The sequence below is a fragment of the Chrysemys picta genome, chromosome 22 (assembly GCF_011386835.1).
Source record: "Chrysemys picta bellii isolate R12L10 chromosome 22, ASM1138683v2, whole genome shotgun sequence".
Lineage (NCBI taxonomy): Eukaryota > Metazoa > Chordata > Testudines > Emydidae > Chrysemys > Chrysemys picta.
Window position 1 is genome coordinate 1038132 of NC_088812.1, and position 26336 is coordinate 1064467.

At 60.5% G+C, this 26336-nt stretch overlaps 2 protein-coding genes across 5 annotated transcripts in view; both read left to right on the forward strand.

The window, feature by feature from the left end:
* The window catches only part of LOC135977035 (uncharacterized), a 348641-nt gene that overhangs the window by 36517 nt on the left and 285788 nt on the right, over positions 1-26336 (forward strand). The gene's annotated exons all lie outside the window — the stretch shown is intronic.
* Positions 1-26336, forward strand: part of LOC135977034 (intercellular adhesion molecule 5-like) — a 71832-nt gene that overhangs the window by 1418 nt on the left and 44078 nt on the right. For 2 of the 4 annotated variants that reach the window (XM_065575634.1, XM_065575636.1), the window contains exons 2-5: positions 7331-7603; positions 8927-9244; positions 16917-17189; positions 18513-18830. In XM_065575634.1, the coding sequence (XP_065431706.1) occupies positions 7331-7603; positions 8927-9244; positions 16917-17189; positions 18513-18830 (1182 nt within the window). Of the gene's footprint in view, positions 763-7330; positions 7604-8926; positions 9245-9985; positions 10366-16916; positions 17190-18512; positions 18831-26336 lie in introns of those variants that run through there. The other 2 variants (XM_065575635.1, XM_065575637.1) reach the window with 2 other exon arrangements.

Sequence of the window (26336 nt, forward strand, 5' to 3'; positions counted from 1 at the left end):
ACTGGAGTGACCGCGCGCTGCAGGGAGAGAAACTGTTTTCCTTCTCCTGGCACACACGCTGCAAGCCATTGTTCGGCTGGCCGGGGTCGTGGACCAGAGCAGGTCTCTGAGGACTGGAACGCGACATGAATAATTTCGGATTGTTAATTATGATGCCAAACTCCGGTCCCTTTTGGAGCAAAACTCCCATTGGACTCAACAGGTTGTTTTCGCTGGATTGAGGATCCAGAGTTGGCCCTGTGGAGTATTGAACCCAGCCCCTGTGCCGGGCCAAGTTCTGCAGCGGGATTACAACAGGGACACGCTTGGCCCACTCTTTATTCTGTGTCATTGCCAATTTCAGATTATGGGCTTGATGCCCGGCGGGTGATAATCAGCCTTGCTCCACTGAGCCGAGGGAGCTGGGTTGATCCCACGAGCTGAGGATCCGACCCTGAATTCTTTGCGGCGGGGCAGGGGCTGGGGGAGCCGGTGGAAGGGGAGACCGGGCACCTGCCATGGGATAAGTGTTTGGCTGGGGGAAGCGAGGGCAGAGTCCGCCACGGAGGTGCTTTGGAATTCCTGTACTCAGCGGGCGTGGCTGGACGGGCACGAGGCCAGGAATCCCCCACTCCAGTGACCTGGGAAAGCAAACAACTCAGTCCCAGGACTCGGCAGAGTGGTGCAAAGTCGTGGGCCTCGCTCGGACCCCAGTGCAGCCGAGGGGCAGAGTGCAGAGATGAGGGGGCGCCTGGGGGTGTGCAGTATTCAGCCAGGTTCGCGGTAATCAAGAGAGAGAGAGAGAGAGAGCGCCCGTTGGCACCTGCGGCGAAGGGCTGCTGGGAGCAACGGGCTGGGTGGGGATATTCTCATGGGTCCCTGCAGAACCAGCCCCGGCCGCGCTCCTCCTGCCCTGGGAAAGGCACCCCGTTAGCACCACGTGGTTCTCTGGAAAGTGCTTCCCCCTCACTCCAGCCCTCCTGTCGCGGATTGTGGGGGAGTTAGGGCCCTGCACCCCTCTTCCCGAGATTCACTGTGACTCTCAGCCAGCCAGTAAAGCAGAAGGTTTATTTAAGGACAGGAACACAGTCTCAAGCCGAGCGTGTAGGTACGACCAGACCCCCTCAATTAGGTCCCTCGGGGAGGTTCAGGGAGCTTAGACCCCAGCTTGGGGTTCCCTGCCTTGCACCACCCAGCCCCAACCGAAAACTAAACTCCCAACTCCTCCCGCTGCTCCTCTCCTTTGTTCAGTTTCCCGGGCAGAAGGTGTTAATTCTCCCCACCCCCGTTCCTGGCTCAGGTTACAGCTCAGGTAGCTTCCTTCAAGGGAAGTCCCACATCCCCACTGCAACCCCCCTGCAACATTCCCAGGTCAAATCTGCCCTGCTCCCTGCTCCGTCACATCTCTCCCCCCTTCGAGACTGAACTGAGCGGGGTCACTCTGACCAGTGACCTGGGGAAGTTCAGGGCTCCCTCTCCGGGACAACGCGTCCGCTATCAGGTTGTCACGTCCCTTCACATGGACCACGTCCATGTCATAATCCTGCAGGAGCAGGCTCCATCTCAGGAGCTTGGCGTTGGCACCTTTCATCTGGTGCAGCCAGGTCAGGGGAGAGTGGTCGGTGTGCACGGTGAAGTGACGCCCAAAGAGATATGGCTCTAGTTTCTTGAGGGCCCACACCATGGCCAGGCATTCCTTCTCGATGGCCGCGTAGTTCTGCTCCCGGGGTAGCAACTTCTTGCTCAGGTACACGATGGGGTGTCTCTCCCCCTTTTCATCCTCCTGCATTAACACCGCCCCCAGTCCTGTGTCTGAGGCGTCGGTGAACACCATAAAGGGCTTGTCAAAGTCTGGGTTTGCCAGAACTGGGCCACTGACCAGAGCCTCCTTCAGCGCCCGGAGAGCCTCCTGGCACTCCTCGGTCCAGACCACTTTGTCTGGCTTCCCCTTCTTGCACAGCTCAGTGATGGGGGCGGCTATGGCGCTAAAGTGGGGCACGAACCTCCGATAGTACCCTGCCATCCCAATAAAGGCTTGGACCTGCTTTTTGGTTTGAGGAGCGGGCCAGTCTCTGATCACCTCCACTTTGGCTGGTTCCGGCTTTAGGCAGCCGCTTCCCACCCGGTGGCCTAGGTAGGATACCTCAGCCATCCCCACCTTGCACTTCTCCGGTTTTACGGTCAGCCCAGCCTTCTGGAGTCGGTCCAGCACTTGTCTAACCTGGGATATGTGGTCCTCCCAGGTCTGGCTAAAGACACAGATGTCATCGATATACGCCACGGCAAAACTCTCCATCCCCCTCAGTAGCTGATCCACCAGGCGCTGGAAGGTGGCCGGCGCTCCCTTGAGGCCGAAGGGCAGGGTCAGGAACTCATAGAGCCCCAGAGGGGTGACAAAGGCCGATTTCAGCCTGGCATCTGCATCCAGCGGCACTTGCCAATAGCCCTTTGTAAGATCCATGGTGGTAAGGTACCGAGCACCTCCCAGCTTGTCTAGGAGCTCGTCCGGCCTGGGCATGGGGTAGGCATCGGCTACAGTGATGGCATTGAGCTTCCGATAGTCCACACAGAACCGGATCGACCCGTCCTTTTTGGGGACCAGCACCACCGGTGAGGCCCAAGGGCTGGAAGACGGCTGGATCACCCCCAAAGCCAGCATGTCATTGACCTCTCTTTCCAGGTCCTGAGCAGTTTTCCCTGTGGCTCGGAAGGGGGAGCATTTTATAGGCGGGTGCGATCCTGTCTGCACCCGGTGGACAGTCAGATTAGTGCGTCCAGGCTGGTTGGAAAACAGCTGTTGGTACAGATGCAGCACCCCTCCGATCTCAGCTCGCTGGGCAGGGGTTAGCCGATCAGAGAGGGGAATTGCTTCCGGGGGAAGCCAACTCTTGTCCCAGGGAATAGATCTACTAAAGGGTCATCTCCCTGCCCCTCCCACTGTCCACACACGGCCAACACCATATTCCCCCTGTCATAATATGGCTTCATCATATTCACATGGTACACCCGGTGGTGGTGTGCCCGGTTCGACAGCTCCACCACATAGTTTACCTCGTTTAGTTGCTTGACAACCTTGAAGGGCCCTTCCCAGGCGGCCTGGAGTTTGTTTTTCCTCACGGGGATGAGGACCATCACCTGATCCCCAGTGGCGAAGGCGCGGGCCCGTGCTGTGCGGTCATACCAGACCTTCTGCTTCCTCTGGGCTCTGGCCAGATTCTCCCTGGCCAGGCCCATGAGCTCGGCAAGTCGTTCCCGGAAGGTCAGGACATACTCCACCACCGACTCTCCGTCAGGAGTGGCCTTCCCCTCCCATTCGTCTCTCATCAGGTCCAGGGGCCCCCTTACCCGCCTTCCATATAGCAGTTCGAAAGGCGAAAACCCGGTAGACTCCTGGGGTACCTCCCTGTACGCAAACAGCAGGTGAGGTAAGTACTTGTCCCAGTCCTGCGGGTGCTGATTCATAAATGTTTTCAGCATCATTTTTAGCGTCCCATTGAACCTCTCCACCAGCCCGTTGGATTGGGGGTGATATGCTGAGGCCCAGTTGTGCCGGACCCCACATCTCTCCCACAAGCACCGGAGTAGGGCCGACATGAAGTTGGACCCTTGGTCCGTCAAGACTTCCTTGGGGAACCCCACTCGGCTGAAAATGGTTAGCAGCGCATCTGCCACAGTGTCTGCTTCGATGGACGATAAGGGCACTGCCTCGGGGTAGCGGGTGGCGAAATCTACCACCACCAGGATGTATTTCTTCCCAGACCGGGTCGTCTTGCTGAGAGGTCCCACTATGTCCATGGCCACCTTCTGGAAAGGCTCCTCTATGATGGGCAAAGGTCTCAATGCTGCCTTCCCCTTGTCCCGGGACTTCCCCACCCTCTGGCAGGGGTCACAGGATCGGCAGTACTGCCGGACGTTGGTGAAGACCCCGGGCCAGTAAAAGTTCTGTAGCAGCCTCTGCCTGGTGCGCCAGATCCCCTGGTGCCCTGCGAGAGGGATGTCATGGGCCAGGTACAGTAGCTTGTGGCGAAACTTCTGGGGAACCACCAGCTGCCTCCTGATCCCCCACGACTCCACTTCCCCCGGGGGAGCCCACTCTCGGTACAGGAACCCCTTCTCCCACAGGAACCTCTCCTTGCATCCTCTCCTCATGGTCTGTCCCACACTGAGGTCAGCCAGGCCCCTTAGCTTCCGCAGGGAGGGGTCCTTCTGCAACTCGGCCTGGAACTCGGCGGCTGGGGAAGGGATGGGGACCTGCTCCCTCTCGTCGGCTGGGTCGGAAGCCCCAGCCACCCCGCGGCCTGTCCTTGGGTGTTCCCTCCCCACCCGGGAAGGGTTCGGTGCCTCCGGTGGGACATCCTTCCCAAGGTCAGGGCGTAGTGCCCCTCGCCGGCTCTGGCTACGGGTCACGACTAAGGCGGTCTGGGGGCTGCTTGGCCAGTCCTCTAGGTCCCCCCCATCAACACCTCAGTGGGCAAATGGTGGTGCACTCCCACGTCCTTGGGGCCCTCCTTGGCCCCCCATTTCAGGTGTACCCTCGCTACGGGAACCTTGAATGGGGTCCCGCCCACCCCGGTCAGGGTCAGGAAGGTGTTGGGCACCACCCGATCTGGGGCCACCACCTCGGGCCGGGCCAGTGTCACCTCTGCGCCCGTGTCCCAGTATCCATAAACTTTCTTCCCATCCACCTCCAGGGGAACAAGGCACTCGCTCCGCAGGGACAGCCCCGCGCCAACCCTGTAAACGGAGAACTTTGAATCCGGAGCATCTGGCCCCCCAGAGAAGCTGGCCGGGGGCCCTTCTCTCTCTTGAGCAGTTGATAAGCTGCCAGCCCCTCTTGCGTGGGAAGCCTGCCCCTCGTCCGTCTGGGCCTCTACCAAGTTAACCCGGTGCGGGTTCGGTCTGCTCAGTCTGTCCTTGAGCTTGGGCCACTGGGCCCGAACGTGGCCTCTTCGGCCGCAGTAATAGCAGCTCAGGTCCCGTGGGTCCCCTCGAGCCGGTCGGTTGTCCCTGACGCTGGGCATTCCCCGTGGGAGGGGATTCCCCATATTCCCCCTTTGGGAGGTCCCAGGGTGACTCTCTCTCTGCATCGCGGCGGGCCTGTTCCTTTGGGGCTCCTCCCTGCCACCCCCTGACCGGCTCTTTACAAACTCATCAGCCAGCTGCCCGGCGTGTCGCGGGTTCTCTGGCTTTCTGTCCACCAACCACAGCCTCAGGTCGGATGGGCACCGCTCATACAGTTGCTCCAGTACCAGCAGTTTGACCAGGTCCTCCTTCGTCTGGGCCCCACCAGCCCACTTGCTGGCGTATCTTTCCATGCGGACGGCTAGTTGCAGATATGAGATCTCAGGGGTTTTATCTTGACTCCGGAACCTTTCCCGGTTCATCTCAGGCGTCAGCCCAAACTCACGTAGCAGGGCCTTTTTGAATAGTTCGTAGTCCCCTTTCTCTGCCTCTCCCAGTTGGCGGTACAATGCCACGGATTTGGGGTCCAGTAAGGGGGTAAGGACCCGGAGTCTGTCCGCGGGATCCACCCGGTGCAGCTCGCAGGCCGTCTCAAAGGCCTCCAGGAAGTCATCCATTTCCTCCCCCTCCTTGTATGGGGCCATGATGCACTTATCAAAGCTCCGTGCAGTCCTGGGTCCCCCCTCACTCACCGCAGCCGGGGGTTCGCTGCCCTTCAATCTCGCCAGTTCCAGGTCATGCTGACGCTGTCTCTCATTCTCCTCCCGTTCATGCTGTCTCTGTCTCTCTTCACGCTGATGCTGTCTCTCTTTCTCCTCCCGTTCACGCTGATGCTGTCTCTCTTTCTCCTCCCGTTCATGCTGACGCTGTCTCTCTTCATGCTGTCTCTGTTGTTCACGATCCTCCAGCTCTCTCAGTTTTAGCTCTTTCTCCCATTCCAGCCAATTCCGCTCCCCGGATGCCGAACGTCGCCGGGAGGATCCTCTGCTGGCCGGCGAGCTTCGCCAGGAGGATCCCCTGCTGGCCGGGGGGGTCACGGCGCCTTCGGTATTTGCTGGGCTCCTCCCCACCCTTCCCCTAGGCATAGGAAGGAGGGGTCTCGGGAAGCCCTCAGCAGCCGGCTGACCACTCCCAGCTGGGACAGACACTGGTGCCTGCGCTGCATTTGCCAGGCTGCTTCCCTGAGACACAGGGATCAGTTCATTCGCGCGATCTTCCGCCTCCAGCTGGGCAATGAGCTGTTCTTTGGTGAGCCTCCCAATGCGCAGCCGCCTCTGCTTGCACAGCTCCACCAGGTCGCTCTTAAGCCGCTTGGCATACATCTTCCTGCTGGCCACTCACCGGCCTGTGTGCTCACAGCTCCCCACAGTTCCCAGGGGGACCCCTAGTGTGCCAGCCCTTCTCGAGGTCACCACCTCTCTGCCAGGGTCGAGCTGCAGACTCCTCCGCCCCTGGGACCACTCGCTGCGATCCCCCCGGGGGACCCTGTTACTGCAAAAGTCCTTCTCGCTGGTCACACACTCCCAGGGGTAATAACCGTCTCTCTCTCACTCTTCAGCGCGCCTGGTCCCCGTCAATCCCCCTTCGTTTTACTGCTCCCCAGTCACTTACTGCAGGAAGCGCCGTCCACGGGGTGCAGTAGATTCCGCCACTGCCACCAGTTGTCGCGGATTGTGGGGGAGTTAGGGCCCTGCACCCCTCTTCCCGAGATTCACTGCGACTCTCAGCCAGCCAGTAAAGCAGAAGGTTTATTTAAGGACAGGAACACAGTCTCAAGCCGAGCGTGTAGGTACGACCAGACCCCCTCAATTAGGTCCCTCGGGGAGGTTCAGGGAGCTTAGACCCCAGCTTGGGGTTCCCTGCGTTGCACCACCCAGCCCCAACCGAAACTAAACTCCAAACTCCTCCCGCTGCTCCTCTCCTTTGTTCAGTCTCCCGGGCAGAAGGTGTTAATTCTCCCCACCCCCGTTCCTGGCTCAGGTTACAGCTCAGGTAGCTTCCTTCAAGGGAAGTCCCACATCCCCACTGCAACCCCCCTGCAACATTCCCAGGTCAAATCTGCCCTGCTCCCTGCTCCGTCACACCTCCACTGCGCCTGGGGCCGGGAGTGAACCGAACCCGGGACTTTCCAAAGCCAAGGTGACGCTGTGGCCGTCGCTCGCCCGGTGCCTGGCTAAGAGGAGCAGCTAGGCGCAGCCCCCTCGGGCCGCAGCGCAGAACACCTGGCCCTGTCCAGCCAAAACAGCCTGCGCCTCGCCAAGGAGCGGTCCCCGCCAGGGAAAGGGGTTTCCAGGGCTGAGGTCACCCACTTGGGCTGTGGGTCTCGCACGCTGCGTTGCCGTGAGTGTGCCCCAGGGGCGCAGCGTGACGGGGGTGTTTGCTGTTTCAGGGGCCGCGCAGGGCTCGTTTGAGGTGAGCGTTTCGCCGGAAGCTGCCGTGGTGGAGCACGGAGGGTCCGTCTGGATAAACTGCAGCACCACGTGCCGGGATCCTGGTGCCATGGGCGGTGTGGAGACCTCGCTCACCACAACCGATAGGAAAAGTGGACCCGGGTGGGTGGCCTTTCGCCTCGTCAATATCAAGGAGTGGGCGTCGTCCCCTCAGTGCTACTTCACCTGCAATGGAACTATAAAGCTGGTGACTGCAAACATCTCCGCTTACCGTAAGTGCCGCTGGCTCCCAGCTGCAGTGGGTCTGGGGGGGCTTTTGTGCCACTGACACTTTCTGGTGCAGGGCAGAGCTAGAGAAAGGGAAAAGTCGCTGGCAGAAACTAGGGTACAAGGCTGTGCTCTGGCCCTAGGGCAGGGGACTGGCTGGCTCCGGGGGCAGAGAATGGGACATGGGCCTTTCCCCTCTGGGGACACTGGCTCCGCTCCATTAAGCCAGGCAGCACCTGCGTGGAGTTACCCCCTGGCCAGGGCCGACTTTAGGCCAATTCAACCAATTCCCCTGAATCGGGCCCCGCGCCTAAGAGGGCCCTGCGCCCAAGCCCCGGCACGGCACAGCACACCAGCAAGAGGGGGGAGGGATAGCTCAGTGGTTTGAGCATTGGCCTGCTAAACCCAGGGTTGTGAGTTCAATCCTTGAGGGGGCCACTTAGGGATCTGGGGCAAAATAAGTACTTGGTCCTGCTAGTGAAGGCAGGGGGCTGGACTCAATGACCTTTCAAGGTCCCTTCCAGTTCTAGGAGATGGGATATCTCCATTAATTATTATTATTAAGAGCCAGTGCGCTGTACCGGCGTGGCCTGGCTTCCCCAGGGGGCAATTTAAAGGGCCTGGGGTAACCCTGCACACCTGCTTCAAGGAGGGGGGCAGGGAGCAGCTGGGACCCACACATGTGCACACTGGGTGACCAGACAGCAAGTGTGAAAAATTGGGACAGGGGGTGGGGGGTAATAGGAGCCTATATAAGAAAAAGACCCAAAAATCAGGACTGTCCCTATAAAATTGGGACATCTGGTCACCCTAGCACACGCCCAGGGAGTGGAGGGGACCCACACATGTGAAACTGAGCTCATTAATAACCGATCAACAGCATATATGATGCAATGTACATAATATATAATTTTATTATTTATATAGTTATGGAAAGTAAATAATACATGGAAGAAATGAAAGGCTTTTTTTTTACATTTTTTTGGGGGGGCCCCGCCAAAAATTTTCGAATTGGGCCCCGCACTTCCTAAAGCCGGCCCTGCCCCTGGCAGCCATTGGGTGGGAGGAGTTGGTGGGCTCAGTCCGGCTCCTGGCAGGGCAGGAATCCACATCCCAACCCCCTGCCCCACTTCGAGCCCCTGCCGGCCGGTCAGCGAGACTGAGCCTGGCTCTCACCGCCAGCAGGGTCCCCTCCGGGGCAGGGCTCAGCCGGCCTGGGGCGCGGGCATGCACCTGCCAGGCTCTTCCCCCAGCGGCGCCTTTCAGCAGCACCCGGGTCTACGGGATCCAATTAACCGACCTTCGGGTGCTTCCCCCTCTGGCTCCAGGGGCGCCGGAGCGGGTGGTGCTGGAGCCGCTCCCCGAGATGGAGCTGGGCCAGGCCTATAACGTGACGTGCTGGGTTCTGAACGTGGCTCCCGTCACGCACCTCACCGTGACCCTCCGGCGGGGAGGAGAGACCCTGCACACGGAGACCTTCCAGAGCCACACCGGGACCGGACCCGACAACATCACAGTGATCACGGAGATCACCCCTCAGCGACGGGACCACGGGCAGGAGATCACCTGCCACACAGCCCTGGACCTGACACCACACGGGTCCCACTTCGAAAACAGCTCCTCTGCGGTGGAACTCAAGGTTTATGGTGAGTTCCCACATGCTCCATGTGCCAGACACACCGTTCCTCCGTGCACCAGAGACACGCTCCATGCACCAGACACATCGCTCCGTGCACCAGAGACACTGCTCCATGTGCCAGACACACTGTTCCTCCGTGCACCAGAGACACACTCCATGCACCAGACACACCACTCCGTGCACCAGAGACACGCTTTGTGTGCCAGACACACCATTCCGTGCACCATAGACAATGCTCCATGCACCAGACACACCGCTCCGTGCACCAGAGACACGCTTTGTGTGCCGGACACACCGCTCCGGGGGCTGGAAGTTCAGGGGACACAGGGGCTTTGCCTGACGGCCCAGCTCCCTGCACCCCTGCCGACATTCACCCCCCCACAAACGGGCACCAAATGCTCCCTGGCCAGGATGGATTCCCTGCTGTCCTGGGCCCGTCGATGCCGGTCCCAGGTTGGGGGCTGAGATCTGTTCTCCCAGGTGGCCGAGGTGTCCCGGGCGACCCCTTTGGGAGCTCCCCTAACGCAGACTGATGCCTCTCCTGTTCTTTACACACCTACTGCGTGAGGTCCCAGCCCCCTGTTTGCGAGTCCCCCCAGCCCCACCAGGCCCAGCGGGGGCTGGCTTCCGACACGCAGAGCACGGTGAGCGCCCGTGGAGGGGTCACAGCGATTTAAAGGGATGCCACCCATCTCCCATGCCCTACATGGGGGGGCGGGGCGAGTAGTCACATGGCCAAAGTGCCGGGGGTGGGGGCCAAGGTACTGTCTGAGCCCAGGGTGGGGCCCCCCGCCCACCCGTCAGAGGGAGGGTCCCTAGGGGGTGGGTTGTCTCACCCCCACAGCACCCAGTCGCTGTGGGACTGGGCCTCGTGCGGCATCAGGCTCCTGGGGCAAGCGAGGGCAGAGTCCGCCACGGAGGTGCTTTGGAATTCCTGTACCCGGCGGGCGTGGCTGGACGGGCACGAGGCCAGGAATCCCCCACTCCAGTGACCTGGGAAAGCAAACAACTCAGTCCCAGGACTCGGCAGAGTGGTGCAAAGTCGTGGGCCTCGCTCGGACCCCAGTGCAGCCGAGGGGCAGAGTGCAGAGATGAGGGGGCGCCTGGGGGTGTGCAGTATTCAGCCAGGTTCGCGGTAATCAAGAGAGAGAGAGAGAGAGAGAGAGAGAGCGCCCGTTGGCACCTGCGGCGAAGGGCTGCTGGGAGCAACGGGCTGGGTGGGGATATTCTCATGGGTCCCAGCAGAACCGGCCCCGGCCGCGCTCCTCCTGCCCTGGGAAAGGCACCCCGTTAGCACCACGTGGTTCTCTGGAAAGTGCTTCCCCCTCGCTCCAGCCCTCCTGTCGCGGATTGTGGGGGAGTTAGGGCCCTGCACCCCTCTTCCCGAGATTCACTGTGACTCTCAGCCAGCCAGTAAAGCAGAAGGTTTATTTAAGGACAGGAACACAGTCTCAAGCCGAGCGTGTAGGTACGACCAGACCCCCTCAATTAGGTCCCTCTGGGAGGTTCAGGGAGCTTAGACCCCAGCTTGGGGTTCCCTGCCTTGCACCACCCAGCCCCAACCGAAACTAAACTCCAAACTCCTCCCGCTGCTCCTCTCCTTTGTTCATTCTCCCGGGCAGAAGGTGTTAATTCTCCCCACCCCCGTTCCTGGCTCAGGTTACAGCTCAGGTAGCTTCCTTCAAGGGAAGTCCCACATCCCCACTGCAACCCCCCTGCAACATTCCCAGGTCAAATCTGCCCTGCTCCCTGCTCCGTCACATCTCTCCCCCCTTCGAGACTGAACTGAGCGGGGTCACTCTGACCAGTGACCTGGGGAAGTTCAGGGCTCCCTCTCCGGGACAACGCGTCCGCTATCAGGTTGTCACGTCCCTTCACATGGACCACGTCCATGTCATAATCCTGCAGGAGCAGGCTCCATCTCAGGAGCTTGGCGTTGGCTCCTTTCATCTGGTGCAGCCAGGTCAGGGGAGAGTGGTCGGTGTGCACGGTGAAGTGACGCCCAAAGAGATATGGCTCTAGTTTCTTGAGGGCCCACACCATGGCCAGGCATTCCTTCTCGATGGCCGCGTAGTTCTGCTCCCGGGGTAGCAACTTCTTGCTCAGGTACACGATGGGGTGTCTCTCCCCCTTTTCATCCTCCTGCATTAACACCGCCCCCAGTCCTGTGTCTGAGGCGTCGGTGAACACCATAAAGGGCTTGTCAAAGTCTGGGTTTGCCAGAACTGGGCCACTGACCAGAGCCTCCTTCAGCGCCCGGAGAGCCTCCTGGCACTCCTCGGTCCAGACCACTTTGTCTGGCTTCCCCTTCTTGCACAGCTCAGTGATGGGGGCGGCTATGGCGCTAAAGTGGGGCACGAACCTCCGATAGTACCCTGCCATCCCAATAAAGGCTTGGACCTGCTTTTTGGTTTGAGGAGCGGGCCAGTCTCTGATCACCTCCACTTTGGCTGGTTCCGGCTTTAGGCAGCCGCTTCCCACCCGGTGGCCTAGGTAGGATACCTCAGCCATCCCCACCTTGCACTTCTCCGGTTTTACGGTCAGACCAGCCTCCTGGAGTCGGTCCAGCACTTGTCTAACCTGGGATATGTGGTCCTCCCAGGTCTGGCTAAAGACACAGATGTCATCGATATACGCCACGGCAAAACTCTCCATCCCCCTCAGTAGCTGATCCACCAGGCGCTGGAAGGTGGCCGGCGCTCCCTTGAGGCCGAAGGGCAGGGTCAGGAACTCATAGAGCCCCAGAGGGGTGACAAAGGCCGATTTCAGCCTGGCATCTGCATCCAGCGGCACTTGCCAATAGCCCTTTGTAAGATCCATGGTGGTAAGGTACCGAGCACCTCCCAGCTTGTCTAGGAGCTCGTCCGGCCTGGGCATAGGGTAGGCATCGGCTACAGTGATGGCATTGAGCTTCCGATAGTCCACACAGAACCGGATCGACCCGTCCTTTTTGGGGACCAGCACCACCGGCGAGGCCCAAGGGCTGGAAGACGGCTGGATCACCCCCAAAGCCAGCATGTCATTGACCTCTCTTTCCAGGTCCTGAGCAGTTTTCCCTGTGGCTCGGAAGGGGGAGCATTTTATAGGCGGGTGCGATCCTGTCTGCACCCGGTGGACAGTCAGATTAGTGCGTCCAGGCTGGTTGGAAAACAGCTGTTGGTACAGATGCAGCACCCCTCCGATCTCAGCTCGCTGGGCAGGGGTTAGCCGATCAGAGAGGGGAATTGCTTCCGGGGGAAGCCAACTCTTGTCCCAGGGAATAGATCTACTAAAGGGTCATCTCCCTGCCCCTCCCACTGTCCACACACGGCCAACACCATATTCCCCCTGTCATAATATGGCTTCATCATATTCACATGGTACACCCGGTGGTGGTGTGCCCGGTTCGACAGCTCCACCACATAGTTTACCTCGTTTAGTTGCTTGACAACCTTGAAGGGCCCTTCCCAGGTGGCCTGGAGTTTGTTTTTCCTCACGGGGATGAGGACCATCACCTGATCCCCAGTGGCGAAGGCGCGGGCCCGTGCTGTGCGGTCATACCAGACCTTCTGCTTCCTCTGGGCTCTGGCCAGATTCTCCCTGGCCAGGCCCATGAGCTCGGCAAGTCGTTCCCGGAAGGTCAGGACATACTCCACCACCGACTCTCCGTCAGGAGTGGCCTTCCCCTCCCATTCGTCTCTCATCAGGTCCAGGGGCCCCCTTACCCGCCTTCCATATAGCAGTTCGAAAGGCGAAAACCCGGTAGACTCCTGGGGTACCTCCCTGTACGCAAACAGCAGGTGAGGTAAGTACTTGTCCCAGTCCTGCGGGTGCTGATTCATAAATGTTTTCAGCATCATTTTTAGCGTCCCATTGAACCTCTCCACCAGCCCGTTGGATTGGGGGTGATATGCTGAGGCCCAGTTGTGCCGGACCCCACATCTCTCCCACAAGCACCGGAGTAGGGCCGACATGAAGTTGGACCCTTGGTCCGTCAAGACTTCCTTGGGGAACCCCACTCGGCTGAAAATGGTCAGCAGCGCATCCGCCACAGTGTCTGCTTCGATGGACGATAAGGGCACTGCCTCGGGGTAGCGGGTGGTGAAATCTACCACCACCAGGATGTATTTCTTCCCAGACCGGGTCGTCTTGCTGAGAGGTCCCACTATGTCCATGGCCACCTTCTGGAAAGGCTCCTCTATGATGGGCAAAGGTCTCAATGCTGCCTTCCCCTTGTCCCGGGCCTTCCCCACCCTCTGGCAGGGGTCACAGGATCGGCAGTACTGCCGGACGTTGGTGAAGACCCCGGGCCAGTAAAAGTTCTGTAGCAGCCTCTGCCTGGTGCGCCGGATCCCCTGGTGCCCTGCGAGAGGGATGTCATGGGCCAGGTACAGTAGCTTGTGGCGAAACTTCTGGGGAACCACCAGCTGCCTCCTGATCCCCCACGACTCCACTTCCCCCGGGGGAGCCCACTCTCGGTACAGGAACCCCTTCTCCCACAGGAACCTCTCCTTGCATCCTCTCCTCATGGTCTGTACCACACTGAGGTCAGCCAGGCCCCTTAGCTTCCGCAGGGAGGGGTCCTTCTGCAACTCGGCCTGGAACTCGGCGGCTGGGGAAGGGATGGGGACCTGCTCCCTCTCGTCGGCTGGGTCGGAAGCCCCAGCCACCCCGCGGCCTGTCCTTGGGTGTTCCCTCCCCACCCGGGAAGGGTTCGGTGCCTCCGGTGGGACATCCTTCCCAAGGTCAGGGCGTAGTGCCCCTCGCCGGCTCTGGCTACGGGTCACGACTAAGGCGGTCTGGGGGCTGCTTGGCCAGTCCTCTAGGTCCCCCCCCATCAACACCTCAGTGGGCAAATGGTGGTGCACTCTCACGTCCTTGGGGCCCTCCTTGGCCCCCCATTTCAGGTGTACCCTCGCTACGGGAACCTTGAATGGGGTCCCGCCCACCCCGGTCAGGGTCAGGAAGGTGTTGGGCACCACCCGATCTGGGGCCACCACCTCGGGCCGGGCCAGTGTCACCTCTGCGCCCGTGTCCCAGTATCCATAAACTTTCTTCCCATCCACCTCCAGGGGAACAAGGCACTCGCTCCGCAGGGACAGCCCCGCGCCAACCCTGTAAACGGAGAACTTTGAATCCGGAGCATCTGGCCCCCCAGAGAAGCTGGCCGGGGGCCCTTCTCTCTCTTGAGCAGTTGATAAGCTGCCAGCCCCTCTTGCGTGGGAAGCCTGCCCCTCGTCCGTCTGGGCCTCTACCAAGTTAACCCGGTGCGGGTTCGGTCTGCTCAGTCTGTCCTTGAGCTTGGGCCACTGGGCCCGAACGTGGCCTCTTCGGCCGCAGTAATAGCAGCTCAGGTCCCGTGGGTCCCCTCGAGCCGGTCGGTTGTCCCTGATGCTGGGCCTTCCCCGTGGGAGGGGATTCCCCATATTCCCCCTTTGGGAGGTCCCAGGGTGACTCTCTCTCTGCATCGCGGCGGGCCTGTTCCTTTGGGGCTCCTCCCTGCCACCCCCTGACCGGCTCTTTACAAACTCATCAGCCAGCTGCCCGGCGTGTCGCGGGTTCTCTGGCTTTCTGTCCACCAACCACAGCCTCAGGTCGGATGGGCACCGCTCATACAGTTGCTCCAGTACCAGCAGTTTGACCAGGTCCTCCTTCGTCTGGGCCCCACCAGCCCACTTGCTGGCGTATCTTTCCATGCGGACGGCTAGTTGCAGATATGAGATCTCAGGGGTTTTATCTTGACTCCGGAACCTTTCCCGGTACATCTCAGGAGTCAGCCCAAACTCTCGTAGCAGGGCCTTTTTGAATAGTTCGTAGTCCCCTTTCTCTGCCTCTCCCAGTTGGCGGTACAATGCCACGGATTTGGGGTCCAGTAAGGGGGTAAGGACCCGGAGTCTGTCCGCGGGATCCACCCGGTGCAGCTCGCAGGCCGTCTCAAAGGCCTCCAGGAAGTCATCCATTTCCTCCCCCTCCTTGTATGGGGCCATGATGCACTTATCAAAGCTCCGTGCAGTCCTGGGTCCCCCCTCACTCACCGCAGCCGGGGGTTCGCTGCCCTTCAATCTCGCCAGTTCCAGGTCATGCTGACGCTGTCTCTCATTCTCCTCCCGTTCATGCTGTCTCTGTCTCTCTTCACGCTGATGCTGTCTCTCTTTCTCCTCCCGTTCATGCTGACGCTGTCTCTCTTCATGCTGTCTCTGTTGTTCACGATCCTCCAGCTCTCTCACTTTTAGCTCTTTCTCCCATTCCAGCCAATTCCGCTCCCCGGATGCCGAACGTCGCCGGGAGGATCCTCTGCTGGCCGGCGAGCTTCGCCAGGAGGATCCCCTGCTGGCCGGGGGGGTCACGGCGCCTTCGGTATTTGCTGGGCTCCTCCCCACCCTTCCCCTAGGCATAGGAAGGAGGGGTCTCGGGAAGCCCTCAGCAGCCGGCTGACCACTCCCAGCTGGTACAGACACTGGTGCCTGCGCTGCATTGGCCAGGCTGCTTCCCTGAGACACAGGGATCAGTTCATTCGCGCGATCTCCCGCCTCCAGCCGGGCAATGAGCTGTTCTTTGGTGAGCCTCCCAATGCGCAGCCGCCTCTGCTTGCACAGCTCCACGAGGTCGCTCTTAAGCCGCTTGGCATACATCTTCCTGCTGGCCACTCACCGGCCTGTGTGCTCACAGCTCCCCACAGTTCCCAGGGGGCCCCCTAGTGTGCCAGCCCTTCTCGAGGTCACCACCTCTCTGCCAGGGTCGAGCTGCAGACTCCTCCGCCCCTGGGACCACTCGCTGCGATCCCCCCGGGGGACCCTGTTACTGCAAAAGTCCTTCTCGCTGGTCACACACTCCCAGGGGTAATAACCGTCTCTCTCTCACTCTTCAGCGCGCCTGGTCCCTGTCAATCCCCCTTCGTTTTACTGCTCCCCAGTCACTTACTGCAGGAAGCGCCGTCCACGGGGTGCAGTAGATTCCGCCGCTGCCACCAGTTGTCGCGGATTGTGGGGGAGTTAGGGCCCTGCACCCCTCTTCCCGAGATTCACTGTGACTCTCAGCCAGCCAGTAAAGCAGAAGGTTTATTTAAGGACAGGAACACAGTCTCAAGCCGAGCGTGTAGGTACGACCAGACCCCCTCAATTAGGTCCCTCGGGGAGGTTCAGGGAGCTTAGACCCCAGCTTGGGGTTCCCTGCGTTGCACCACCCAGCCCCAACCGAAACTAAACTCCAAACTCCTCCCGCTGCTCCTCTCCTTTGTTCAGTCTCCCGGGCAGAAGGTGTTAATTCTCCCCACCCCCGTTCCTGGCTCAGGTTACAGCTCAGGTAGCTTCCTTCAAGGGAAGTCCCACATCCCCACTGCAACCCCCCTGCAACATTCCCAGGTCAAATCTGCCCTGCTCCCTGCTCCGTCACACCTCCACTGCGCCTGGGGCCGGGAGCGAACCGAACCCGGGACTTTCCAAAGCCAAGGTGACGCTGTGGCCGTCGCTCGCCCGGTGCCTGGCTAAGAGGAGCAGCTAGGCGCAGCCCCCCTCGGGCCGCAGCGCAGACCGCCCGGCCCTGTCCAGCCAAAACAGCCTGCGCCTCGCCAAGGAGCGGTCCCCGCCAGGGAAAGGGGTTTTCAGGGCTGAGCTCACCCACTTGGGCTGTGGGTCTCGCACGCTGGTTTGCCGTGAGTGTGCCCCAGGGGCGCAGCGTGACGGGGGTGTTTGCTGTTTCAGGGGCCGCGCAGGGCTCGTTTGAGGTGAGCGTTTCGCCGGAAGCTGCCGTGGTGGAGCACGGAGGGTCCGTCTGGATAAACTGCAGCACCACGTGCCGGGATCCTGGTGCCATGGGCGGTGTGGAGACCTCGCTCACCACAACCGATAGGAAAAGTGGACCCGGGTGGGTGGCCTTTCGCCTCGTCAATATCAAGGAGTGGGCGTCGTCCCCTCAGTGCTACTTCACCTGCAATGGAACTATAAAGCTGGTGACTGCAAACATCTCCGCTTACCGTAAGTGCCGCTGGCTCCCAGCTGCAGTGGGTCTGGGGCGGCTTTTGTGCCACTGACACTTTCTGGTGCAGGGCAGAGCTAGAGAAAGGGAAAAGTCGCTGGCAGAAACTAGGGTACAAGGCTGTGCTCTGGCCCTAGGGCAGGGGACTGGCTGGCTCCGGGGGCAGAGAATGGGACACGGGCCTTTCCCCTCTGGGGACACTGGCTCCGCTCCATTAAGCCAGGCAGCACCTGCGTGGAGTTACCCCCTGGCCAGGGCCGACTTTAGGCCAATTCAACCAATTCCTCTGAATCGGGCCCCGCGCCTAAGAGGGCCCCGCGCCCAAGCCCCGGCACGGCACAGCACACCAGCAAGAGGGGGGAGGGATAGCTCAGTGGTTTGAGCATTGGCCTGCTAAACCCAGGGTTGTGAGTTCAATCCTTGAGGGGGCCACTTAGGGATCTGGGGCAAAATAAGTACTTGGTCCTGCTAGTGAAGGCAGGGGGCTGGACTCAATGACCTTTCAAGGTCCCTTCCAGTTCTAGGAGATGGGATATCTCCATTAATTATTATTATTAAGAGCCAGTGCGCTGTACCGGCATGGCCTGGCTTCCCCAGGGGGCAATTTAAAGGGCCTGGGGTAACCCTGCACACCTGCTTCAAGGAGGGGGGCAGGGAGCAGCTGGGACCCACACATGTGCACACTGGGTGACCAGACAGCAAGTGTGAAAAATTGGGACAGGGGGTGGGGGGTAATAGGAGCCTATATAAGAAAAAGACCCAAAAATCAGGACTGTCCCTATAAAATCGGGACATCTGGTCACCCTAGCACACGCCCAGGGAGTGGAGGGGACCCACACATGTGAAACTGAGCTCATTAATAACCGATCAACAGCATATATGATGCAATGTACATAATATATAATTTTATTATTTATATAGTTATGGAAAGTAAATAATACATGGAAGAAATGAAAGGCTTTTTTTTTACATTTTTTTGGGGGGGCCCCGCCAAAAATTTTCGAATTGGGCCCCGCACTTCCTAAAGCCGGCCCTGCCCCTGGCAGCCGTTGGGTGGGAGGAGTTGGTGAGCTCAGTCCGGCTCCTGGCAGGGCAGGAATCCACATCCCAACCCCCTGCCCCACTTCGAGCCCCTGCCGGCCGGTCAGCGAGACTGAGCCTGGCTCTCACCGCCAGCAGGGTCCCCTCCGGGGCAGGGCTCAGCCGGCCTGGGGCGCGGGCATGCACCTGCCAGGCTCTTCCCCCAGCGGCGCCTTTCAGCAGCACCCGGGTCTACGGGATCCAATTAACCGACCTTCGGGTGCTTCCCCCTCTGGCTCCAGGGGCGCCGGAGCGGGTGGTGCTGGAGCCGCTCCCCGAGATGGAGCTGGGCCAGGCCTATAACGTGACGTGCTGGGTTCTGAACGTGGCTCCCGTCACGCACCTCACCGTGACCCTCCGGCGGGGAGGAGAGACCCTGCACACGGAGACCTTCCAGAGCCACACCGGGACCGGACCCGACAACGTCACAGTGATCACGGAGATCACCCCTCAGCGACGGGACCACGGGCAGGAGATCACCTGCCACGCAGCCCTGGACCTGACACCATACGGGTCCCACTTCGAAAACAGCTCCTCTGCGGTGGAACTCAAGGTTTATGGTGAGTTCCCACATGCTCCATGTGCCAGACACACTGTTCTTCCGTGCACCAGAGACACACTCCATGCACCAGACACACCGCTCCGTGCACGAGAGACACAGCTCTGGGCACCAGAGACACGTTTTGTGTGCCAGACACACCGTTCCGGGGGCTGGATGTTCAGGGGACACAGGGGCTTTGCCTGACGGCCCCGCTCCCTGCACCCCCTGCCGACATTCACCCCCCCACAAACGGGCACCAAATGCTCCCTGGCCAGGATGGATTCCCTGCTGTCCTGGGCCCGTCGATGCCGGTCCCAGGTTGGGGGCTGAGATCTGTTCTCCCAGGTGGCCGAGGTGTCCCGGGCGACCCCTTTGGGAGCTCCCCTAACGCAGACTGATGCGTCTCCTGCTCTTTACACACCTACTGCGTGAGGTCCCAGCCCCCTGTTTGCGAGTCCCCCCAGCCCCACCAGGCCCAGCTGGGGCTGGCTTCCGACACGCAGAACACGGTGAGCGCCCGTGGAGGGGTCACAGCGATTTAAAGGGATGCCACCCATCTCCCATGCCCTACATGGGGGGGGGGCGCGTAGTCACATGGCCAAAGTGCCGGGGGTGGGGGCCAAGGTACTGTCTGAGCCCAGGGTGGGGCCCCCCGCCCACCCGTCAGAGGGAGGGTTCCTAGGGGGTGGGTTGTCTCACCCCCACAGCACCCAGTCGCTGTGGGACTGGGCCTCGTGCGGCATCAGGCTCCTGGGGCAAGCGAGGGCAGAGTCCGCCACGGAGGTGCTTTGGAATTCCTGTACTCAGCGGGCGTGGCTGGACGGGCACGAGGCCAGGAATCCCCCACTCCCGTGACCTGGGAAAGCAAACAACTCAGTCCCAGGACTCGGCAGAGTGGTGCAAAGTCGTGGGCCTCGCTCGGACCCCAGTGCAGCCGAGGGGCAGAGTGCAGAGATGAGGGGGCGCCTGGGGGTGTGCAGTATTCAGCCAGGTTCGCGGTAATCGAGAGAGAGAGAGAGAGTGAGAGAGAGAGAGAGAGAGAGCGCCCGTTGGCAACTGCGGCGACGGGCTGCTGGGAGCAACGGGCTGGGTGGGGATATTCTCATGGGTCCCAGCAGAACCGGCCCCGGCCGCGCTCCTCCTGCCCTGGGAAAGGCACCCCGTTAGCACCACGTGGTTCTCTGGAAAGTGCTTCCCCCTCGCTCCAGCCCTCCTGTCGCGGATTGTGGGGGAGTTAGGGCCCTGCACCCCTCTTCCCGAGATTCACTGTGACTCTCAGCCAGCCAGTAAAGCAGAAGGTTTATTTAAGGACAGGAACACAGTCTCAAGCCGAGCGTGTAGGTACGACCAGACCCCCTCAATTAGGTCCCTCTGGGAGGTTCAGGGAGCTTAGACCCCAGCTTGGGGTTCCCTGCCTTGCACCACCCAGCCCCAACCGAAACTAAACTCCAAACTCCTCCCGCTGCTCCTCTCCTTTGTTCATTCTCCCGGGCAGAAGGTGTTAATTCTCCCCACCCCCGTTCCTGGCTCAGGTTACAGCTCAGGTAGCTTCCTTCAAGGGAAGTCCCACATCCCCACTGCAACCCCCCTGCAACATTCCCAGGTCAAATCTGCCCTGCTCCCTGCTCCGTCACATCTCTCCCCCCTTCGAGACTGAACTGAGCGGGGTCACTCTGACCAGTGACCTGGGGAAGTTCAGGGCTCCCTCTCCGGGACAACGCGTCCGCTATCAGGTTGTCACGTCCCTTCACATGGACCACGTCCATGTCATAATCCTGCAGGAGCAGGCTCCATCTCAGGAGCTTGGCGTTGGCTCCTTTCATCTGGTGCAGCCAGGTCAGGGGAGAGTGGTCGGTGTGCACGGTGAAGTGACGCCCAAAGAGATATGGCTCTAGTTTCTTGAGGGCCCACACCATGGCCAGGCATTCCTTCTCGATGGCCGCGTAGTTCTGCTCCCGGGGTAGCAACTTCTTGCTCAGGTACACGATGGGGTGTCTCTCCCCCTTTTCATCCTCCTGCATTAACACCGCCCCCAGTCCTGTGTCTGAGGCGTCGGTGAACACCATAAAGGGCTTGTCAAAGTCTGGGTTTGCCAGAACTGGGCCACTGACCAGAGCCTCCTTCAGCGCCCGGAGAGCCTCCTGGCACTCCTCGGTCCAGACCACTTTGTCTGGCTTCCCCTTCTTGCACAGCTCAGTGATGGGGGCGGCTATGGCGCTAAAGTGGGGCACGAACCTCCGATAGTACCCTGCCATCCCAATAAAGGCTTGGACCTGCTTTTTGGTTTGAGGAGCGGGCCAGTCTCTGATCACCTCCACTTTGGCTGGTTCCGGCTTTAGGCAGCCGCTTCCCACCCGGTGGCCTAGGTAGGATACCTCAGCCATCCCCACCTTGCACTTCTCCGGTTTTACGGTCAGACCAGCCTCCTGGAGTCGGTCCAGCACTTGTCTAACCTGGGATATGTGGTCCTCCCAGGTCTGGCTAAAGACACAGATGTCATCGATATACGCCACGGCAAAACTCTCCATCCCCCTCAGTAGCTGATCCACCAGGCGCTGGAAGGTGGCCGGCGCTCCCTTGAGGCCGAAGGGCAGGGTCAGGAACTCATAGAGCCCCAGAGGGGTGACAAAGGCCGATTTCAGCCTGGCATCTGCATCCAGCGGCACTTGCCAATAGCCCTTTGTAAGATCCATGGTGGTAAGGTACCGAGCACCTCCCAGCTTGTCTAGGAGCTCGTCCGGCCTGGGCATGGGGTAGGCATCGGCTACAGTGATGGCATTGAGCTTCCGATAGTCCACACAGAACCGGATCGACCCGTCCTTTTTGGGGACCAGCACCACCGGTGAGGCCCAAGGGCTGGAAGACGGCTGGATCACCCCCAAAGCCAGCATGTCATTGACCTCTCTTTCCAGGTCCTGAGCAGTTTTCCCTGTGGCTCGGAAGGGGGAGCATTTTATAGGCGGGTGCGATCCTGTCTGCACCCGGTGGACAGTCAGATTAGTGCGTCCAGGCTGGTTGGAAAACAGCTGTTGGTACAGATGCAGCACCCCTCCGATCTCAGCTCGCTGGGCAGGGGTTAGCCGATCAGAGAGGGGAATTGCTTCCGGGGGAAGCCAACTCTTGTCCCAGGGAATAGATCTACTAAAGGGTCATCTCCCTGCCCCTCCCACTGTCCACACACGGCCAACACCATATTCCCCCTGTCATAATATGGCTTCATCATATTCACATGGTACACCCGGTGGTGGTGTGCCCGGTTCGACAGCTCCACCACATAGTTTACCTCGTTTAGTTGCTTGACAACCTTGAAGGGCCCTTCCCAGGCGGCCTGGAGTTTGTTTTTCCTCACGGGGATGAGGACCATCACCTGATCCCCAGTGGCGAAGGCGCGGGCCCGTGCTGTGCGGTCATACCAGACCTTCTGCTTCCTCTGGGCTCTGGCCAGATTCTCCCTGGCCAGGCCCATGAGCTCGGCAAGTCGTTCCCGGAAGGTCAGGACATACTCCACCACCGACTCTCCGTCAGGAGTGGCCTTCCCCTCCCATTCGTCTCTCATCAGGTCCAGGGGCCCCCTTACCCGCCTTCCATATAGCAGTTCGAAAGGCGAAAACCCGGTAGACTCCTGGGGTACCTCCCTGTACGCAAACAGCAGGTGAGGTAAGTACTTGTCCCAGTCCTGCGGGTGCTGATTCATAAATGTTTTCAGCATCATTTTTAGCGTCCCATTGAACCTCTCCACCAGCCCGTTGGATTGGGGGTGATATGCTGAGGCCCAGTTGTGCCGGACCCCACATCTCTCCCACAAGCACCGGAGTAGGGCCGACATGAAGTTGGACCCTTGGTCCGTCAAGACTTCCTTGGGGAACCCCACTCGGCTGAAAATGGTTAGCAGCGCATCTGCCACAGTGTCTGCTTCGATGGACGATAAGGGCACTGCCTCGGGGTAGCGGGTGGCGAAATCTACCACCACCAGGATGTATTTCTTCCCAGACCGGGTCGTCTTGCTGAGAGGTCCCACTATGTCCATGGCCACCTTCTGGAAAGGCTCCTCTATGATGGGCAAAGGTCTCAATGCTGCCTTCCCCTTGTCCCGGGACTTCCCCACCCTCTGGCAGGGGTCACAGGATCGGCAGTACTGCCGGACGTTGGTGAAGACCCCGGGCCAGTAAAAGTTCTGTAGCAGCCTCTGCCTGGTGCGCCAGATCCCCTGGTGCCCTGCGAGAGGGATGTCATGGGCCAGGTACAGTAGCTTGTGGCGAAACTTCTGGGGAACCACCAGCTGCCTCCTGATCCCCCACGACTCCACTTCCCCCGGGGGAGCCCACTCTCGGTACAGGAACCCCTTCTCCCACAGGAACCTCTCCTTGCATCCTCTCCTCATGGTCTGTCCCACACTGAGGTCAGCCAGGCCCCTTAGCTTCCGCAGGGAGGGGTCCTTCTGCAACTCGGCCTGGAACTCGGCGGCTGGGGAAGGGATGGGGACCTGCTCCCTCTCGTCGGCTGGGTCGGAAGCCCCAGCCACCCCGCGGCCTGTCCTTGGGTGTTCCCTCCCCACCCGGGAAGGGTTCGGTGCCTCCGGTGGGACATCCTTCCCAAGGTCAGGGCGTAGTGCCCCTCGCCGGCTCTGGCTACGGGTCACGACTAAGGCGGTCTGGGGGCTGCTTGGCCAGTCCTCTAGGTCCCCCCCATCAACACCTCAGTGGGCAAATGGTGGTGCACTCCCACGTCCTTGGGGCCCTCCTTGGCCCCCCATTTCAGGTGTACCCTCGCTACGGGAACCTTGAATGGGGTCCCGCCCACCCCGGTCAGGGTCAGGAAGGTGTTGGGCACCACCCGATCTGGGGCCACCACCTCGGGCCGGGCCAGTGTCACCTCTGCGCCCGTGTCCCAGTATCCATAAACTTTCTTCCCATCCACCTCCAGGGGAACAAGGCACTCGCTCCGCAGGGACAGCCCCGCGCCAACCCTGTAAACGGAGAACTTTGAATCCGGAGCATCTGGCCCCCCAGAGAAGCTGGCCGGGGGCCCTTCTCTCTCTTGAGCAGTTGATAAGCTGCCAGCCCCTCTTGCGTGGGAAGCCTGCCCCTCGTCCGTCTGGGCCTCTACCAAGTTAACCCGGTGCGGGTTCGGTCTGCTCAGTCTGTCCTTGAGCTTGGGCCACTGGGCCCGAACGTGGCCTCTTCGGCCGCAGTAATAGCAGCTCAGGTCCCGTGGGTCCCCTCGAGCCGGTCGGTTGTCCCTGACGCTGGGCATTCCCCGTGGGAGGGGATTCCCCATATTCCCCCTTTGGGAGGTCCCAGGGTGACTCTCTCTCTGCATCGCGGCGGGCCTGTTCCTTTGGGGCTCCTCCCTGCCACCCCCTGACCGGCTCTTTACAAACTCATCAGCCAGCTGCCCGGCGTGTCGCGGGTTCTCTGGCTTTCTGTCCACCAACCACAGCCTCAGGTCGGATGGGCACCGCTCATACAGTTGCTCCAGTACCAGCAGTTTGACCAGGTCCTCCTTCGTCTGGGCCCCACCAGCCCACTTGCTGGCGTATCTTTCCATGCGGACGGCTAGTTGCAAATATGAGATCTCAGGGGTTTTATCTTGACTCCGGAACCTTTCCCGGTTCATCTCAGGCGTCAGCCCAAACTCACGTAGCAGGGCCTTTTTGAATAGTTCGTAGTCCCCTTTCTCTGCCTCTCCCAGTTGGCGGTACAATGCCACGGATTTGGGGTCCAGTAAGGGGGTAAGGACCCGGAGTCTGTCCGCGGGATCCACCCGGTGCAGCTCGCAGGCCGTCTCAAAGGCCTCCAGGAAGTCATCCATTTCCTCCCCCTCCTTGTATGGGGCCATGATGCACTTATCAAAGCTCCGTGCAGTCCTGGGTCCCCCCTCACTCACCGCAGCCGGGGGTTCGCTGCCCTTCAATCTCGCCAGTTCCAGGTCATGCTGACGCTGTCTCTCATTCTCCTCCCGTTCATGCTGTCTCTGTCTCTCTTCATGCTGATGCTGTCTCTCTTTCTCCTCCCGTTCACGCTGATGCTGTCTCTCTTTCTCCTCCCGTTCACGCTGATGCTGTCTCTCTTCATGCTGTCTCTGTTGTTCACGATCCTCCAGCTCTCTCAGTTTTAGCTCTTTCTCCCATTCCAGCCAATTCCGCTCCCCGGATGCCGAACGTCGCCGGGAGGATCCTCTGCTGGCCGGCGAGCTTCGCCGGGGGGACCCCCTGCTGGCCGGGGGGGTCACGGCGCCTTCGGTATTTGCTGGGCTCCTCCCCACCCTTCCCCTAGGCATAGGAAGGAGGGGTCTCGGGAAGCCCTCAGCAGCCGGCTGACCACTCCCAGCTGGGACAGACACTGGTGCCTGCGCTGCATTTGCCAGGCTGCTTCCCTGAGACACAGGGATCAGTTCATTCGCGCGATCTTCCGCCTCCAGCTGGGCGATGAGCTGTTCTTTGGTGAGCCTCCCAATGCGCAGCCGCCTCTGCTTGCACAGCTCCACCAGGTCGCTCTTAAGCCGCTTGGCATACATCTTCCTGCTGGCCACTCACCGGCCTGTGTGCTCACAGCTCCCCACAGTTCCCAGGGGGACCCCTAGTGTGCCAGCCCTTCTCGAGGTCACCACCTCTCTGCCAGGGTCGAGCTGCAGACTCCTCCGCCCCTGGGACCACTCGCTGCGATCCCCCCGGGGGACCCTGTTACTGCAAAAGTCCTTCTCGCTGGTCACACACTCCCAGGGGTAATAACCGTCTCTCTCTCACTCTTCAGCGCGCCTGGTCCCCGTCAATCCCCCTTCGTTTTACTGCTCCCCAGTCACTTACTGCAGGAAGCGCCGTCCACGGGGTGCAGTAGATTCCGCCACTGCCACCAGTTGTCGCGGATTGTGGGGGAGTTAGGGCCCTGCACCCCTCTTCCCGAGATTCACTGCGACTCTCAGCCAGCCAGTAAAGCAGAAGGTTTATTTAAGGACAGGAACACAGTCTCAAGCCGAGCGTGTAGGTACGACCAGACCCCCTCAATTAGGTCCCTCGGGGAGGTTCAGGGAGCTTAGACCCCAGCTTGGGGTTCCCTGCGTTGCACCACCCAGCCCCAACCGAAACTAAACTCCAAACTCCTCCCGCTGCTCCTCTCCTTTGTTCAGTCTCCCGGGCAGAAGGTGTTAATTCTCCCCACCCCCGTTCCTGGCTCAGGTTACAGCTCAGGTAGCTTCCTTCAAGGGAAGTCCCACATCCCCACTGCAACCCCCCTGCAACATTCCCAGGTCAAATCTGCCCTGCTCCCTGCTCCGTCACACCTCCACTGCGCCTGGGGCCGGGAGTGAACCGAACCCGGGACTTTCCAAAGCCAAGGTGACGCTGTGGCCGTCGCTCGCCCGGTGCCTGGCTAAGAGGAGCAGCTAGGCGCAGCCCCCTCGGGCCGCAGCGCAGAACACCTGGCCCTGTCCAGCCAAAACAGCCTGCGCCTCGCCAAGGAGCGGTCCCCGCCAGGGAAAGGGGTTTCCAGGGCTGAGGTCACCCACTTGGGCTGTGGGTCTCGCACGC